At 32.9% G+C, this 19,290-nt stretch overlaps 2 protein-coding genes across 4 annotated transcripts in view; both read left to right on the plus strand.

Annotated features, from left to right (window-relative positions):
• Nucleotides 1–4,283: 4,283 nt before the first annotated feature.
• On the plus strand, nucleotides 4,284–5,391 carry LOC123678204. Its single transcript, XM_045615100.1, has 2 exons — nucleotides 4,284–4,717; nucleotides 4,770–5,391. Exons 1-2 carry the CDS (start codon nucleotides 4,288–4,290, stop codon nucleotides 4,898–4,900), a joined length of 561 nt encoding a protein of 186 aa, XP_045471056.1. The 5' UTR covers nucleotides 4,284–4,287; the 3' UTR covers nucleotides 4,901–5,391.
• A 1,266-nt stretch (nucleotides 5,392–6,657) lies between these two features.
• The window catches only part of LOC123677684 (venom dipeptidyl peptidase 4-like), a 68,475-nt gene continuing 55,842 nt past the window's right edge, over nucleotides 6,658–19,290 (plus strand). Inside the window, exon 1 of one of the 3 annotated variants that reach the window (XM_045614355.1) lies at nucleotides 6,658–6,933. In XM_045614355.1, coding sequence (XP_045470311.1) covers nucleotides 6,793–6,933 — 141 coding nt within the window. In that variant the 5' untranslated portion in view covers nucleotides 6,658–6,792. Of the gene's footprint in view, nucleotides 6,934–14,357; nucleotides 14,578–14,699; nucleotides 14,719–19,290 lie in introns of those variants that run through there. The other 2 variants (XM_045614356.1, XM_045614358.1) reach the window with 2 other exon arrangements.

Consider the following 19,290-nt stretch of genomic DNA (forward strand, 5'->3'; position numbering starts at 1 on the left):
ATTATTACCTCTGTGGTAAACATGTTTATTAATGTTACTGTATTGAATCATGAATAAACTTTATTATTATTAGTAGGATTACAATCCTCATTGTCTGACGACATATCCCTATATATCTCGACGATTATCTCATTTGTGAGGTACTGATTGAACGTATTCCGGGGGAAATTCACCTGGCGCCTATTTGCATTACCTATCATATCTTACCATCCAGAAGAATCCTCCCGTCTCCACTGAGGCAAGCCGCGGATACCCAAGTATGTAGTTCATGTGAAAAAAAATTTGAGGTTACGAAATTTTGAGGTTACAAAATTTTGAGGTTACAAACACCTACTAAATACTTGTTTATTGTTGCCTTGTAATTAACACATAATCTTATATCTTTACCATTAGGTTTCAACGTAATTACTAATGGCGTATCCCACTCCGAATGGCCAACTCTTTCAATAACACCTAAATCTAACACTTTCAGTTCATTTTTCAGTTTTCTCTATAAGCATAAGGTACGGGCCTCGGTTTACAGAAAATTGGCTTAGCATTCGAACAAATTTCCAATGAAATTTCAGAACCGTTATAATAGCTCAATTCATTTTTAAATAAATTTTCAAAACTTTTTAATAACTAATAAATAAATAAATGAGTTCATTGAAGCAGAAAAAATATAACGAAAAACAGTTTCTAAAAATACAATTAATTTCTGATTCAAATCTGATTGTTCTTCCAACAAACAACAATAAATAACAAGTTATACAGGGTGGCCACTTTTTCAATGGGATTGTATTGGTAACTTTTAAATCATAAGAGTTAGAAGGTCGGTCAAATGGAGAAAAAGTTGCATGCATAGAAGCATTATCAAGCAGTTCATACAAATCGAGATTATCAGGGCCGGATTTCGAGATATCATAAGAAAAGTAAATTATGTCATTTTGATTTTTCTTTTTTTCCCACTTTATTTCAAATATTATCAAAAAATGTTACAGGAACTTTTTATTCGACAGTAAATTATTCTCAATTTGACGTAATCAGATTTCGTATCCAACGTTTCGTACTCTCTGGGCCACCCTCAACCTCATTTTTTTCAATACGGACCTGCATATTTTATAACATTTTTCGAAATAACTTTTAACGCTGAATTCAACGATATATCATACAATGGTATTCAAAGTTGATTTTCAGGTGATTTTGACCATCATCCAAATTTAATGGTGTTTATGTAAGAAAAAACAAGTCTATTAACGATATCAATGTTCTGACCCAAATTCAATCGAACCCAGAAAAAAAATCGAGAACTGTGGCCAGTGAATGGAATTTTTTAAAAACTGCTGGTAATAAAATAGTCAAGAGACGCGAATACAATGATTTTAAATTTTAATACCAAGCCTTGCAAAAATTATATCGTAATGATCTCAAAATAAAGTTCGAATTTGTAATTTGTTTCAACTATTCAAATGACAAATACAACAATAGTGATACCTCGCGAGAAAATTGAGAATGTTTTGGAAGGTATTCAAGGAGACCAAACAAGCAAATGTATAAGAAGTATGGGTTCCAGAACCGTAAAGTGCATTTTACAAAATGGTGGACTTTTCGAACACTTACTTCATTAATTTTCATTCACTTTCGAATAATCATTTGATTTTTCTTTCATTAAATGATACTTTCGTTTAATTATTATGAATTGAAATATTCAAATGATTATTATAAAAGAAGAACCAAGAAACCAGTATACTGGTTTCTTGCTTTGATTCTAATATGTTCCATTTAGTTCAAGATGGGTAAGTTGATTTTCTCATCGAAATGTACTGCATAATGCATATTGTTAATTAAACTAAATGAAGGTAATACAGATCCGACCCGAAGAAAATTGGATAAGGGTGAAAATCACCTGAAAATCTACTTTGAATGACATTGTATGATATATCGTTGAATTCAGCGTTAAAAGTTATTTCGAAAAATGTCATAAAATATGCAGGTCCGTATTGAAAAAAATGAGGTTGAGGGTGGCCCAGAGAGTACGAAACGTTGGATACGAAATCTGATTACGTCAAATTGAGGATAATTTACTGTCGAATAAAAAGTTCCTGTAACATTTTTTGATAATATTTGAAATAAAGTGGGAAAAAAAGAAAAATCAAAATGACATAATTTACTTTTCTTATGATATCTCGAAAACCGGCCCTGGTAATCTTGATTTGTTTGAACTGCTTGATAATGCTTCTATGTATGCAACTTTTTCTCCATTTGACCGACCTTCTAACTCTTATGGTTTAAAAGTTACTAATACAATCCCATTGAAAAAGTGGCCACCCTGTAGGGTAATATAAAATGATAAGTCATAATATAATATACAGGGTGTCCCGTAAAGACCACGTCAAACCGAGGGAGAATGTAGATCAAAGGATAACCCACCTGCTATGACAAAATTGCCATTATAAAAGTCTTACTGTTTTCGAGATATTCTTTTTTTTTGAAAATAATGGAATTTTTCCCCTTTCAATAGTTTTGCCCTTACGGTTGGTACAATTTTACATCTTTCTGGTTAATTTTTTCAGTAAAATATTGCTGAAGAATTATTTTAACGTTTATATTAAAAACATTCTCCGAAAATTTTAAAGGGGGGCTATGAGAAATATTTTTATTGGAAATTTTGGTAGTGGATTATTTTGTTCATGAAGTTCAGCCCATCGTAGCGGAAAAAAAATGTACCGAGCTACTGCTGCACATTACACCAATAAATTGTCTATTTTATAGTGATTTCAAAGAGGTATCACACAAGTCATTTGTTATTCAAAAATAAAAATATATGGCTGTTTTTATCCAAATGGGTACGTTTCTGACAAAATCAAGTTTGTCAATTATGTTAGAAATCTTCGATGTTGCATTACTTAGTGAACAATAGCAATTGTTTACGTGCGAAAATATTATTCGCATAATTATTCACCTCAACGAAATTCAATTTTGCCGGCAAATTTTGGAAAACATCATGCAGATCCAAATTTTTTTAATGAGATCATTTGGAGCGATAAGTCTTCCTGTACCAAGGATGGGTACATGAATCTCCACAATTTGCATAGCTGGAATATCATAAATCCACACGAGGTGAGAGAAGATAAATCACAATATCGATTCAAGATCAATTTTTGGACTGGAATATTTAATGGTATAATTTTGGGCCCGATCGAACTGCCGCCATCACTGAACGCAAACAATTATTTGGAATTTTTAATCAACCAGCTGCCCATTTTATTGGAAGATGTGCCACTGGCGCTGCAACGTAGTCTGTGGTTTCAACATGATGGATGCCCAGCACATTACGGACTCGAAGTTACCGTACATTTGAATAGAACTTATCCCCACCGGTGGATTGGAAGAGAAGGTGAAATTTTGTGGCCTCCTCGTTCACCTGACCTAAATCCTATGGACTTTTATTATTGAGGCTGCCTAAAAGACAAAGTATACGCAACACCCATACGTGATGAAGCCGAATTGAGAGAACGCATCCGCAATTCGGCTTCATCACGTATGGGTGTTGCGTATACTTTGTCTTTTAGGCAGCACCAATATTAAAAGTCCAGAGGATTTAGGTCTTCATGTACCCATCCTTGGTAATGATCTTATTGAAAAAATCTGGATCTGCATGATGTTTTCCAAAATTTGCCGGCAAAATTGAATTTCGTTAAAGTGAATAATTATGCGAGTAATATTTTCGCACGTAAACAATTGCCATTGTTCACTAAGTAATGCAACTTCGAAGATTTCTTAACAGAATTGACAAACGTGATTTTGTCAGAAACGAGCCCATTTGGATAAAAACAGCCATATCTTTTTTCTTTGAATAACAAATGACTTGTGTGATACCTCTTTGAAATCACTATAAAATAGACTATTTCCCTCGTCGTAATTTGCACCAATCAGAAACGCGCAATTTTGAATTACAAATGGTTTCTAGGTGGAAAAACTGTTTGGCAGGACCTGTCAGCAGTTTATTCGCGTTTACCCGCGGCAAAACTTGACAGTTGTTGTCACCAAAAATTACAATACCTTTGAAAACAAACGTAATTATAATCTCCAAGGACACCAGAAAACGACGCTCAACAATTTTTTCTGATTTTATTGTCAAGTGCTAGTTAGTCAGCTTATATCGTGAAAATGAGTCGCTTTCGAAGCGATTCTTTGTCTAATATTGATCTGGCGATTGAGAAAAGTATACCGTATAATACCCTCAGAACTCATACTTCAATATGGAAACAGTTCATGACATTCTGCAAAGCAAAGAACTATGAGCTTATGGAAAACACAACTTTAGAACAACTAAACCTAATTCTGAAAGATTGGGCGTGGAATATGAAGAAGGAAAACGGTGAAAATTACAAAGAACTAGTCGTGAAGAGAATGTGGAACACCGTTGCAAAAAAAATGCAAGAAATGTATTTTGTGAAGTGGAAAATAATTTTTGACCCATCTAGTAGGGAAGCTCGTAATGCGAAAAGAAGGAATTTGCAGACGTGTGCAAATAAAAGGAAGTGCAGCTCTGCTTCATTGAAATTGGATGAGTATCATGCAATGGTTTCATTATGGGATGAAAACACTCCAGCAAGACTCCAACGGAAATTTTACCATATCGCTTCAGTGGAACTTGCCTGGAGAGGTGGAGAAGCAGTAAACTGCAAAGTTCATTATTTTAAAGAGGAAGTGGATAATTCTGGGATGAAAACAGGTAGAATACACATTTTTTTAAATAACTGATTTTCAAAAATCCAACTTTTTAGGAAGAGTAGAATATAATCCTCTCTTCAATAAAACGGCACAGGGTGGAGAAAAAAAATGGCCGAAAGTAAATGGCTGGTCCCTAACACGAAGAACCCAACCTTTTTTCCAGTCCGCCTATTTAAAATTCTGATGGTTAAACGTTCATCTAGAATAACAACTGATAGATTATTCTTAACGATTAACCCATCATGGAACAAAGAACTTTCAGGTGGATGGTACAAAAACACTCCAGTGGGAAAAAATGAACTTTCGAAATGGACTAAAGAAGCGGCAGAGAAGGCAGGATTGAATACAAAAGGAGTAAAAATAACAAACCACTCTATGCGGTCGACAGCAGTCAGTAACTTAGCTAAAGCAGGGGTAGGTGAACAACAATTAATTAAAATTACTGGCCACAGTTCAGCCAACTCAATCAAACCTTATCTACAAATGGATAATGAGCACTACTCCAACATCATAAACACCCTTAGAAGTGACGCCTCAGAACCTCCAGCTAAAAAGCAGAAAACAGAAGATCCTGCAGTCACTCCTCCCGCTTCTCACTCAACAGATTACATTAATGATGTACCTACACCCCACATCTTCAATGAATCAACAAAAGTTTCAAACAATACCCCTACCGTGTACCAAAATTGCAATTTATATTTTAATTGTACCATAAATAATTAAATTTGTAGTATTTTGGATGAAATAAAATTGAGTATCTGTTTTTCAGTTTTCAAATTAATACCTATACATAGGTAATGCATGCAGAATAATCTGTTACTCAGGAAATAGTCTTGTCAAATACCATTCGGGCATCTAATTTTTCCTGTGAAAAAAATCGAAAAAACACATTGCAAAGTAATATTTTTTGACAAAAAGCATTCGTGCAGGTGCAAAAATCCTCGTCTTCGACTCGGATTTTTGTTGCCACCAGCACTCATGCTTCTTGTCAAAATATTACTTAGCAACGTGTTTTTTCGATTCTTTTCGGAAAAATTAGATGCCCTTATGATATTACTTACGACAATTTATTGGTGTAATGTGCAGCAGTAGCTCGGTACATTTTTTTTCCACTACGATGGGCTAAACTTCATGAACAAAATAATCCACTACCAAAATTTCCAATAAAAATATTTCTCATAGTACCCCTTTAAAATTTTCGGAGGATGTTTTTAATGTGAACGTTGAAATCATTCTTCAGCAATATTTTACTGAAAAAATTAACCAGAAAGATGTAAAATTGTACCAACCGTAAGGGCAAAACTGTTGAAAGGGGCAAAAATTCATTATTTTCAAAAAAAAAAAAAAATATCTCGAAAACGGTAAGACTTTTATTATAGGAATTTTGTCATAGCAGGTGGGTTATCCTTTGATCTACATTCTCCCTCGGTTTGACGTGGTCTTTACGGGACACCCTGTATGTTTTTTTGATTAGAATAGAAGGACTTCATTCCAGAGATTTTATAATTCTACTATTTTTGAATATAAATTATTATTCGGTGAATCTTGTGTCTAATTTATTATACCCGTACACAACATATTTCGGTTTCGAATTTTTTTCCCCTGGAATAATTTAAATAATATATAATCAAACATACTAATTAGAATATATTGTTAGACATTAAAATCCTAGTTATTCAATAAGAATATTGTGGACGGGTAGAAATCGACTCTACTTATCATTTTAAGTACCCAATAGAGCTTATTTTCCTCCTTGAATGTGGCTAACTCGAAGTTTCCATTGATTTCGACAAATTTCCGGTTACTTTTTCCTCCAGTTTGTATGTACTGTAGGTAACAATTTGATTAGATAAAAGTAGGTAATTATAATGCGCGATAACCAAAACCGCATATATGCTTATCTTCCCTAATGAGCGTAAACTCTCGACGCTCAAATTATTAAAACATTACTAGGGGAGTAATTGTACTGCCTGGGAATAGACAGTGAAAGTGGATAGTACTGCTAACGTTCTTCACTATTCGCGAGAGTGCAAGATACGATGTTAAAAGTGTGTAGGTGTAATTTGAGAGAACATAATGTCGACTACCAAAAAGTATGGTAACTTGGAGTATGTCAGGATATTACCGGACAAGGAAGCTCTACTTTCTTCGGATTTTAACGACGACAACGATGAAGAAACTGAAGTGAAATATGTTCACAGATACCTTGGAGATGAGGTGAGTTGAATGCTACTTGATCGCGAGAAGGTCATTTTTTGAGACGCGCTAGCGAAAGGTAGAATCTGTGGCATCATTTCATTACCTTATTCCTTAAATTTTTAAGTCGATATTTCTAAAATATGGGTGGGTTTCAAATAAAATTGGATATGTATACAGTGTGTAGATGAAGTAAGGAACAAAATAGATAACTCCGTTATTGAATGTTTTCAAGCAGAACGCTCGGACAGGCCAATTTTAGTTTCAACCACCTTATGACATAAAATTTTACTTTTGACGTCATTCATTTTTAAAGAGTGACTTCAAAATTTTATTCAAATTTCTGCCTCAATTTTTTTGCTGATTTATTAGAATTGTACCGTAGATAACAATTTTCACGAGAAATAAATAACACATTTACTGTGTTAAAAAATGAAACATTCTTGGAGAAAATGTTTATTCAACTCGAAAAACAAACAAAATTTAGGACAAATTGTGTCCGCCTGCTACTACTGTAAACACTTGGACATTTCGCTCAAGGGCTTAAGGAGTGATCTGTTGCACTTCAAAGCGAACTCTTTGCCGTATTTCTTCTAAATTATTTGGCTTATTGAAATTCACCTTCGATTTTGAATGACCTCACGAAAAAAGGTCTAAGGGGGTCAAGTCTGGGGAACGGGGGGACCACTAAATGAGCCCTCGATGTCGTATCCACCTTCCAGGAAATGTGGAGTCAAGATATTGACGGACGTTTATTCCTAAGCGAGGAAGACAATCATCTTGTTAATACCAAATATCCTGGTGGGGTACATCTGCTTCGCGATCATTTGGAAACATTGCTGCCAGAGCAGGCTCTGAATCAAACCGCAAAAAGTTCAAATAACGATCTGCTGTTAGGTTTTCTCAAAAAAATAAGGCCCTATTAAACGGCGTCCGACTATTGCAATGTAAACATTCATTTTCTCGTAGCGTTGACTGTTACATTTTCGAGTCCAATGAGGATTTTTTCTTGACCAATACCTGCGATTGTGACGATTCACTTTCTCATTCAGGCGAAAAGTCAGAAATTTGAATATTATTCAAAAAATGAAAAAATTGATGTCTTCATCGCATCGTAACATTAGTTCTTCGCAAAACTGTGAACGGTGGTCTGGATCCTCCTCGTTCAATTCGTGAATTTTGTAAGGATGCATGATAGTTTTTTATATTTAGGGATTCATGTCTTGGCTTGATTTTCAAGCTACTCGGCTTGAGCTTGAATTGATTTCAAGACAAGCTCAAGTCAGGTAATAGTTCTTCAATCTCAAGTCCAGTCAAGTATTTATTAATTAATTAATTAAATTATATCAAGCTACCTGATTTTTAGCAGTTTTATTGTGTAGTGTTGCAAGGAATCTTGCAAAAAAAACTTTTATTTATTAAACTTATGAAATTATTTAAAATTATAAGAGAACCAGACATATCGACTTTCTTGAAATAGAAACAGAAATTAAATCACTATAAAACATAACAAAATAACAAATTATAAAAAAAAAGTTTCTTAATATTGAGAATTGAGTAACCTCCAGGCTTTGTTTGATTTCATAATTTTCCATCCAGGATCTAAGACGCATGAGGCATCTTATAGATTTGTCGCCTAACCTATTGTGGGTTATTGTAACTGTAAGAGCAGCTCTGGAAAATTGTCTTTCAACAGGAGCTGAAGATGCTGGCGTTGATGAAAAATCCTTGGCCATTTTGGTCAAGTTTGAAAAAATATTTCTGAAACTACCAAAATCTGCCAATAGATTCCATAGAAATGATTTTTATTTTTTGGAGAAGAAAGGTCATATATGCTACAAAGCGAAAAAGTTATCAAAAATATCGGTTTGAAATTTGTGAGCACAGTTATTAAGAGGAGCATTTGGGAAATTTATATCTTTACCTATCTTAATTAGACAGGCCAATGTGATCGACTATCTAGCCGCACATTCTTAGAGTGTTGATGATCTTTTCGTTTTCTTCAAAAATTCTATTTCCAAATCCGACAAGTGCTGAAATCCTGGATTTTATAAGCAATAGGCAATTTCAGTCCTGAAATCAGCCAGTTTTTCTACTTTTTTTCCCCTTCCTGCGTGAGAGAATGCCTATAGAGGAGTCAGGAATTGACTAGAGTTATAGCTTGGTTTCTGTTTGGGATATTCAAATAACTCTAAAACGTTTTTTCAGTAATTTTTATGGATTATATGATAGTCGTAATCGACCATAGAATATAATTACCGTTTTAGAGATATAGAGCAAAGTTGGTGTATCTTGATTGGGACACCCTATATTATTCAACGTAGTTTTTTGTCCGCAGATTTGTCGGAGCATCCCGTTATTAGTTTTTCAAAAATATTATCCGTTTCAAAGATATTGCGTTTTTTGACTCGATTGTTTTGATGGAACACCTTATACAGGGTGTTTCAAGGTCGACTGCCTATAAAACGTTTTTGAAAATTCGGAGTATGACATTGTTCATGATGCCCTATTCAGCTGAAATATTTTCGAAGCTCCGGCACTTCCGATTATACAAGAAATGAAAAAAAAATAAAAAAAAAAATATTTTTTCATTTTATGTCTAAGACATCAAGATTTCTATTCTCAATTACTCCTTCCTAAAATTATTGCGTCAGTCCTCATAGTTTTCAAAATATTAAGACAAAAAAATGAGAGAATTTCCTTAGTCACAATTACGCGAATTATTTTCACTGTGAATATCCTATGCGTATAATCGATTCACTTTCTCGAACTAGAATGATGTAGGAATATCGTGCATATCTTGAACTCTCTTGAAAAAAAAATATGTCCAATGAGATGAACATCAAGTCGATTTCCTTATAGGTTATGCCGCAAATGAAAATTTCCGAAGCAGTTATTGTTGCCTGCCAAGCAAAAAAATGAGGTATCTACATTTTTCACAATAAAATTTGGTTCTTAATTTACAACCTGGATTTTCACATCTCACAGCGTTTTTCAAATCACTCGCTACAATTGATAGATGTAGATTCTTCTTTTTTGTGGCTGATAAAGTGGAAGTACTAGACATAAAGAGATTGCTTCTGGTTACCATTGATGGTAATCTATTTCCGAATCATACTGAAAGGCTCTTCATCAGAATTGTGTTCATTCAAATAGTCATCATGGGAGTTGTTTGATGTCTGAATATCTTCCTGAATGTCAAAATCATCCTCATCATCACAAAAATCATCTAATTTCAGGTCTAAACAGTCGGTATCGAGAAGTTGCCCTATTTTATCATCGTCCACTCCAAAGTAAAGACGTTTTTTCGTCCCAAAAATCGCTGAAAGAGAATATCGTTTAGCAATAAAGTTATTATGTCCTACTTTCCAACTGAATGGACAAGGTACAATAATTGACATTGTTTGTTCAATAGCTGTTGGAATGAAATTGTTAGAAAATATATGCGATGAATAAAACAAGCACCACAAATAAAATAAAATAATATCAATACTTACAGTCAATTGTTTTACGACGAAAAGCAGCCATCATAAACACAGTCTTTATAAAAAAGAACAAAGCACTACAAACTACAACATTACATCTCAACAGCTGTGCACGCAACTCGTTAGTTTATACCTCCAATACGTTGGACTGTAGGATTTACTAAATCCTACTATAGTTTAGTGATCTTCAGATCAAAAAATGCTTATGAATACAGTGAGAAAAATTTCTGTGACATTTTTTCAGTTTTTATTTTTGGTTTACAGAATTGGAAACTTTTTTTCAACTCAACCACTATATGAATGAGATAACTTGTTCGCTCAAATATTCAATATTCCTTTTTCAAAACTTCGATACGAGCTCTTCTCGCTGAAATATTGAACTTTGAATTGAAAAGGACCTTTTTGTCTTTAACCATTAATATCTCACCAATCAATGATTGCGAAGGAAAATTCGATCGAATTTTCAAAAAAATTAAAGGATCACTTCTTCTAACCATGATAGGGAATCAAATTTCTCAAATTTTGCAAATTCGTTTTGAAAATGAACTGGCTTTTTTTAGCGTTGTAAAAGTTCGATAGATGAAAAGTTGAGATATGCAATTTCTGAAAAGCGAGTATATCGAGTTCGAAATTCCCTTGGGTATATCTATCAACTTTATTTCGACGTTAATTGCGGAATCGCATCAGAAATGATAATAACATGTTGTCTTAAATTATTTGAAGTCAAAAAAAAAAATCGAAAGGAAAAAAAAAATTTTTTTCAAAATTTAAAAATAGTTATTTTCCTAACAAGTGTCGAAAGTGATACTTTTCCGCAAGAGACTGCAGTTGACCGAACGACGCGAAGCGGAGTTTGAGCTGTTGAGTGCGGAAAAGGCACTTTCCACATGAGTTGGGAACAATATTTTTCCTGGAGAGTTTTCGACTTGATTGGCATTCCACGTTACCCTTCAATTATAAGTATTACAGTCCCAACAAAGTATTACAAATGCTAATGTACTGAAAATTTTTAGGAATACTACAGGAAGTCACATGTCCATTCTTTCTTTATTGAGAGATAACTCAATTTACATAAGATGTTTCTAAAAATAAATTTATTATGCTACTTAAAAAAGGTAATCATATTGAAACCTATTTATCCAATCATATTATGGCTGGACTAATGAAAATTCAATTGAATAATTTCATAAAATGTGATAGAGAAGTATCATCAGTATGCCCTGAAATAAAAATATATAGAATTTGATAGTACCTGTCCAAATATTTCTAAGGAATTTTTCCAATATTGGGTAAAGGTACCTAAGTTTTGAAGATTTCAAAATGAAAAATTCAGTATGATTTTTGTCTATTATAAATAATTTTTTTGAAAAATCAATTTATGAACAACTTGTCAATTTGCTGCATACTAATTGGGAAATGCTGTATTTAATTATTTTCAAATAATCTAATTCCTTCGAAAATTTTTTGCATGTTTTTCTGTATTTCAGGAAAATCTGTAAATTTCATAACACAACTTAGAACTCTACTTAAAATGGGTAGCATTTAATAAATGTATCTTTGGCACAGTTCTTGTGAAATTCCAAAAAAAAGAGATAATTTCACATAAATAGGATCACATTTCAATTTGGTTAGTAATAAAACAATACGCTGATGGTTGAACGATGTGATCTTTGATCACTGTAAACAGATTGTACTGCTTCTAGTATTATATCTAATAATTTTATATCTATTATTGAGACCAGTAAAACTGTTTAGAGCACTATCTGTTGTTATCAGGCCACACAAAGAAGACACTTTAGGAGTATTCACTTCACTTCAAAATCCTTGAAAGTTTTACACCCATTTTAATCAGGCTGACCCTAAGAAGCTGTAATAGACCTTGTGAAACTTCGATTTCATCTTGGGAAGTAGTTTGTACAGCAGGTTTGATTTCTTCACAAGAGCATTCTTCAGCAATAAGTTTTTCTTTGTTGATACTTATTTGTCTCAATCTTTCAGATCTACTACTAGAACATTCAGGTTCTTCCTTTGTGGTATTAGATCCAACTGGAAGGCACAGCAGTCTGTTTCAAAAACTTTGTGAAGAACTGGAATCGGTAAACGATTATCCCCATAAATATAACCCAAAATTTCATGTGTAATCCGTGCTTACTTCGAAAAAATGCAGGGAACCTACTTTCACGTTTCTCGTCACTGGTTTACCGATTTTGAGTTTCAGTTGCCAAGCTTTTTGTCGATCCATCAGCACTTTACTCCCAAATTTCCCTTCCAACGAAACACGATATTTATCACCAGTTTGAGGGAAAGCATGGACATCGATATTTGAATTTTTTTCCCTGAACAATAGCGATTCGAACGACTCATAACCATTTAAATGATTTAAAAATATAAATATTTGTAGAATATCACACAAACACAAAGCAGAATGCAAGAACTATGTCAATATTTTCAGTTACTCTGATTGTCACCAGGTGGCGTAACGCTTATGTTGATTTGCCTATATCGCCGACTGACGTTTTAGAAAATTTCATTTTTGTGCGCTCAACCGCATAGAGAAATGTTTGAATTTTATGATGATTGGCGCATAGAGAAATGCCCAAATTTTATGATTGATGTGACTCCTTACTGTTTGCGCGCGAAAAAACTCTTGCTATTCACTTTCCGTATGCATATGCGTGCAGGGTTTTTTCCGCATGAATTTGGAAAAGTACTACTTTCAAAACGTCAATTCGTGTGGAAAGTCATTCTTTCGAAATTTTAGTAGAAAAAATCCATTTCTTGAATTTAAACACTGTTATTGATAAAAATGCAAAAAAAACTTGAAAATTTTATTTCTTCATTTTGTGGGAGATTATGAACATTCAAACCAAAAATCGTTATCCCTTAATCTTATTGAAAATACGATCGAATGAAACAAAGAAACCACTCCATGGATTAAATGGAAAATCTGTGGGATTTTTGTGGTGATATTGAACTGTAAAACGCATACTTAACGTTGATGGTTTTTTCGATATTTTCAATTCAGCGTTTGATTATCCAAAAAACCTCCGAAAGCCCTTTTTTTTCAACTTTTCAAATTTTTTTTTTCGAAAAACCAATAGTAACTTGTAGCGATTTCATTCAAGATTTCGAAACATTCCTTAAATTTTCTGTGCAATTATTAGTTGTTGAGATATTAATGGTTAAAGACAAACAGGTCCTTTTCAATTCAAAGTTCGATATTTCAGCGAGAAGAGCTCGTATCAAAGTTTTGAAAGGAGGATTTTGAAGCAGAGTGAACAAGTTTTCTCATCCATATAGTGGTTGAGTTGAAAAAAACTTTCCAAGCCTGTATGCCAAAAATAAAATCTGAAAAAATTTCGCAGAAATTTTATGTACTGTATTCATAGGATTTTAATTTTATTTTGATCCTTAAAATTTTTTCTTCTAGTTTATTCAATGAATCATATTAATAGACATGAATGAAATTTTTGAAGACATTCATTTCCTTAAATAATTCAAATCGAACATGTTCCCCCTCAATGTTTTTTCGTTAAAATTACATGACCTTTCATATGGTAATGTTTGTTAGTGAGCTAATAATTATATAAATATTAACAATGAATACGAAATAAAAAACATAAATGATATTCCTGTAATACAAAAAACCCTGAAGTTTTTAATTCATGATGGCCAATGCCTTATAATTCAGTTGTTCAAAACAAGTACCAACCTACAGATTACATGTGTAAATACATCGATATTCATACCGCACTCATTCAAAAAATATAAACACATCAGTACATTCCATTCATGAGAATATATCTTATACAATAGGAATAAATCAGAGATGGTGGTTTGAAGGGTGGGACAAGTGTGAAGGCTTTCCCTTCCTTCACCTGAGCTCTGACGTAGCGAATAAAACCTCACATTAATTCATTGAAATTCGCCCGTTAATTAGTATTCTTGTTACCTCCTCCGTTCTCTCTGTCGGTTTAGTTCACTTCGAACGTTTCTCAGGGCAAGTCGACGGACCGTTTCAGACAAATTCGCGCTTCTAGTTTACGTGCAGTCTGTTCGTTTCAAGTTCGAGAAAAGTGATCTTATATAGTTATGGACCCTTTATCAGTCTGACTCTATGGAGAAGATGACCGGACGTTCTAACAACGCAACAAACATGGAAATCGGTCAGAGCAATCAGGTACAGACTGAACTACCCCGAAACTGCTAGACCGATTTACGGGGAAAAAACGGTGCCCTAGCCTAGAATCGAATTCACCACTTTTGCTTCAACTCGTTCTGAAGAACTAGCAAACCATCAGTCCAAAGGAACTTTTTAATGGTAATAAAGGACTATTTTCTTGATTTCAATGATAATAATTTTTTTTAGAGCAGTGGTTATTCTTTAAAACTCCTTTGACGAAAAACATGGGTGGTGAATTCGATACTAAGTTGAAAAATAATTTCAATTCAAATTTTATATTCTCTTTGGTTATTCTCTTAATTTTCTTGAATTTCTGTTGATTCTTGTTAATGGACTGAGCTCTGTGTATATTTTAATTCAATTATATTTATAGTGACGCATTGAGTGCAATAGAATAATCTTATACATTGTACAATGACCACAGTTACATCAGAGAGTTAGAAAATGTGAAAAACCGACTAAACTACGGTTAAAAATGTCCGAATTCTGTAACTGCGAGGATCTTATTTTATTGGTGATCGAGCAAATGCTCACTTAATTAATAATTTACTCATGTAGGTAGAAGTAAAAATGAAAGAACAAAATCTCCTCCTCGAACAGAACCAGAATTATGTGAAATATTGAGTGAAATTATGACTCATTTGATGCTACTGAAGTATGTTAAATGAATATACTCGAGTCTAAGGATTATTTCATTTTCTCAAGGTCCTGTTTGTTGGATCTTCCTAATTTACTCACGTACTCATCATATATATCATTTAAATTAATTATTATATATAATTTGAATATACTTACTTGTTTTCATAGATCAACTTAACGATACGCTTTGATGTTTATATTTGAAGAAACGATAGTATCTTTCAGGATGAATGTTTTGATTGGATTCATCTGATTCATATTTTGCTAACAGTAAATACTATTGAGAAGATTTTCCATAACTATGGAAGCAAAATCAAATGATCTGAATCCAAAATAAGAACAATATTCTAATTTTTAAAGTACGGTGAACAGTATTCTATTTAGAAACAATTTTTTTGCACGTTTTTCATTAATTTCGTTTTTCAGAGAGTAGTTTTTGCATCAAATTTTATATATAGAAAAAAACTTGAGCGTGGATATACCTATCATTTTTCTACTAGGTAATATTAATATTTCACTTAATCCAAATCTCAAATACTGAATATTCAGGAAAAGGGTATTTTTTCGAAGGATCCTGATCTGAAAATGACAAATATAAAGAAATTGTTCAATTAATATAAAAACTTAATTTATTTTATTCAGTGTATCCTATATAATAAACTGCAACATACCTTGATTCGAATTTTAGAAGGAAGTATATTCACAGGATTAATATTTGATGACTGATTATTATTTGTATCAAATGGGGTAATATTTCACGGAAATCTACAGATAACCTCATTGTTTGCCCAACTTATTGGTACATATTCGTTTTATTCGAAATTAAATAATAGTTTATTTCCACTTTTTTAATATTTAAATAACATTTGTTAGGCTACACAGTAGCTCCTTCAAATTCAGATAGTTATTCAAATTGTCAAATCTGAAGACGCTACTGTATACCGAAACAAATGTTATTTGAATAATAAAAAAGTGAGAATAGAATAACTGTCATTCAATTTCGATTATTAGAATACTATTCCGAATGATGAACTTCTGAATCGATCGAGGAAAACAAAGCTTTGATCATCATGAAATTATCAATTAATATTTTGAACACTGGATAACCTAATGGTCCAATGAATAACTTTTCAAATTTTATAAAAAAGAAACTCACTTTTCATTTGAAAAAAATCCTAAACACCATGAAACAGTCACTCGAACATTTAAATATTCAAGAATTTCAAAAGGTTTCACCCTTTCAATTTGAGAATATCATATGGCGATGAATATACATATCATCAAAGTAGAAATAAGTTTTACTTCCTAGAATGCGAATAGTCCAATATCGAACAAAAAAATTAGTCCGACCTGTCTAGAACTGCTTCCAGAAACAAAAAGACCGAATAGCTATTTGCAGGAAAATTATTTGACATCGCATTGATTCTCTTACCTCTGAAAGAAATCCAATAACTGCAGTGTTTTTATGGGTAGAGATATTTCGTGAGTTAAGGCAGATAATAAACTCTTGTATGAAATTTGCATTGTTTCAATCTAATAAATGCCGCTTTAATAGGTGAAGGCGGTCTTATGCTTTGAACGAATCATCTATGCATATTTGAATCATCCTAAAATAATTGATTACTTGAAATGAAAATAAATTGAAATTGATCAATTTAATTTTCAACTACCTACTTAACGCTTTCACTAACAATAATAATTTTTATCAATAGAACCAAATGAATCAGACTGAATGGAATTGAATAATTAAGTATCGAATAAGGTACCAATCGATTGAATCAAGTTAGTGTTCTCATAAGTACTCTTCGGTACATGGAGAACGCAATTTCTGATGATGAAAATATAAACTTTTTACATTTCGTTCTGATATTCTTTCTTTTGTTCGAAGTTTATTATGACTTCATTTATTTAACTTGACACTTGAAGCATTAAGGTTGTTGCAAATATTTTTTTAGGGGAAACAATAACATACAACGATGAATGTAAAACATATGATATAACCAGGAATTAAGGTTCAACTAATATTTTATGATTCCGCATAGTTGGTATAGAACATTCTTAGAAATAGATAGAAATCACTTCTTTTCGAGAAAAAACATCCTGTCTGGACTATCAGAATTGATAACTATCCACGTGTACTGTACAATTTGTATCAAATTTTGTTAACCACTGGTTTCCAAATATTATGTATAGAAATAAAAATACTATCGGTATTTCGTCTATATTTTTATACAGGGTTTATTCAATAAGAGGTTACATTTTGAATAGCCCCCTATCTGAGCAGATGTCACTTTTGAAGCTATCATCTTTCGATATTTGACAAGTGAAAACTTTAAGAATCGAACGTTACACGCTTCAACGACGCAATGGAATTGTTAAAATTCACTACAAGAATGGTGACAATTTCTCAAAACTAAAGCAGTTTTGGGTTATTGTGGAGCATCTTGTCGGCTGGTTGTAATGAAACTGGTGAAAAATTTTAAGCTGTTGGGACAAATTAGGGCCCGTATTATAAAGGATAAACGACGGTTCAACTGTTGCGTCAACTCCCAAATTTATTTCTAGAAATACGGCATTTGGTAGTTGACGCACGGCTCAACCGTCGGTTATCCTTTTATAAAACTGGCCATTAGTGATGTGAAGAATCGAAACATTGTACAACGCTTAAGAACAACTGAAAATATTGCTACTGTATGCTGTAGTGTTGACGAAAACCCAGTGTCGATTCCTCGTCGATCTTAGGAATCTTTGGCTATGATTAATGACTTTTTATGGTAGGAATTGGAGGATATTTATTTGGACAAAATTTATTTTCAACAAGAAGACAACCAACGAAAGAACTGCAATTTTGCAATAAAAGTTTCCTGGCTGTGGTATTTCCCAAAGAGGTGATCACAATTGGACACCGAGATCTAGTGATTTAACACATTTAGACTTTTCTCTTTGGGGCCAAGTGAACAATTATGTCAATGCCAATACTTCACAATTGGTTCAAGCTTTTGAAGATTATCGAGGACATACATTAGACCAGTGTTAACCAACCTTTTTTCTGCCATGCCTAACCTAAATCTTTCTGAAATTCTTCTGCCCCCCTATGTAACATAAGTATATAGTTTTTAACTCAAAAGATTGAATCCTTCACATAAGGAACTTGAGTGATATGTTTTAGAAAGAAATCACTCTCAAATTGTTAACGAAACACAATTAGTAAATTTGCAAATTATTTAATGAAAAACTGAAATTCAAATTCAAAATAATTTTAATGAAGATCCTTCTATATTAATTAATTATTTTGTTTTAGTGAGATGCTTACTGTTAAGAGATTCTATATTACATAGGTTCGAATTTGGTTACCTTCAGTCTCAAGTCTCCACATTGTTTTATATCCAGCCGATTTCTTTTTTTTACCAGTAAATCATTTACCGCACTACATACACCTTCAGCTGAATATATGAATATGGAAACGGTAGCGATAGTTTTCTTATTGATTATTAACAAGTTTGTCGCATAAAGAATTCACTAATGGTGGGTTTCATAAAACTTTTATCGTGGTGATTTCTGTGTTAAATTTCAGTTCATTTTTGTCACTTAGATCTCAAACTACGAGTTGATTGGACAATCGAACTTTAATCTTACCTCAGTATGAAATGAAATTCTCACATGGTCTTCATTTTGTTCTTCAAAAAATAGCTTGAGTAGAGGACCACATTTGGCAATAGCTTTAATAGCACTAACACACTTTATAACTGAATGTAGTACTTCATTCAGAACAGCTACCAAGTTTTCCCTATGAATAACACAATGCACAAAAATCATTTCTGGATTCGCATCATTCATCAATTTTGAGCAGCCATTTTTCATACTAGTATTAGCACCATCTGGAGCACGAGATATTACATTTTTCATTGGAATATCATTGACATCTAAGTAGTTTTTTTCTTTGGAGGTAGTGGTGCTTTCTAATCTATTACAGAACAACATGGAAATGATTTTGTTTGGATGAAGAGGTAGCCCTTGAATATAAATATGTCAGCTCTTTCTATAAACAAATACTAAAACCAATCACTATAC

This window comes from Harmonia axyridis, chromosome 4 (assembly GCF_914767665.1).
Source record: "Harmonia axyridis chromosome 4, icHarAxyr1.1, whole genome shotgun sequence".
Lineage (NCBI taxonomy): Eukaryota > Metazoa > Arthropoda > Insecta > Coleoptera > Coccinellidae > Harmonia > Harmonia axyridis.

What these genes read in the sequence shown, in the direction of transcription:
- LOC123678204 (XM_045615100.1), top strand. Translation starts at nt 4,288, where the DNA reads ATGGAAAACACAACTTTAGAACAACTAAACCTAATTCTGAAAGATTGG. An exon ending in TAATTCTGGGATGAAAACAG is followed by an intron (nt 4,718 to 4,769) that starts GTAGAATACACA and finishes CCAACTTTTTAG; the next exon opens with GAAGAGTAGAATATAATCCT.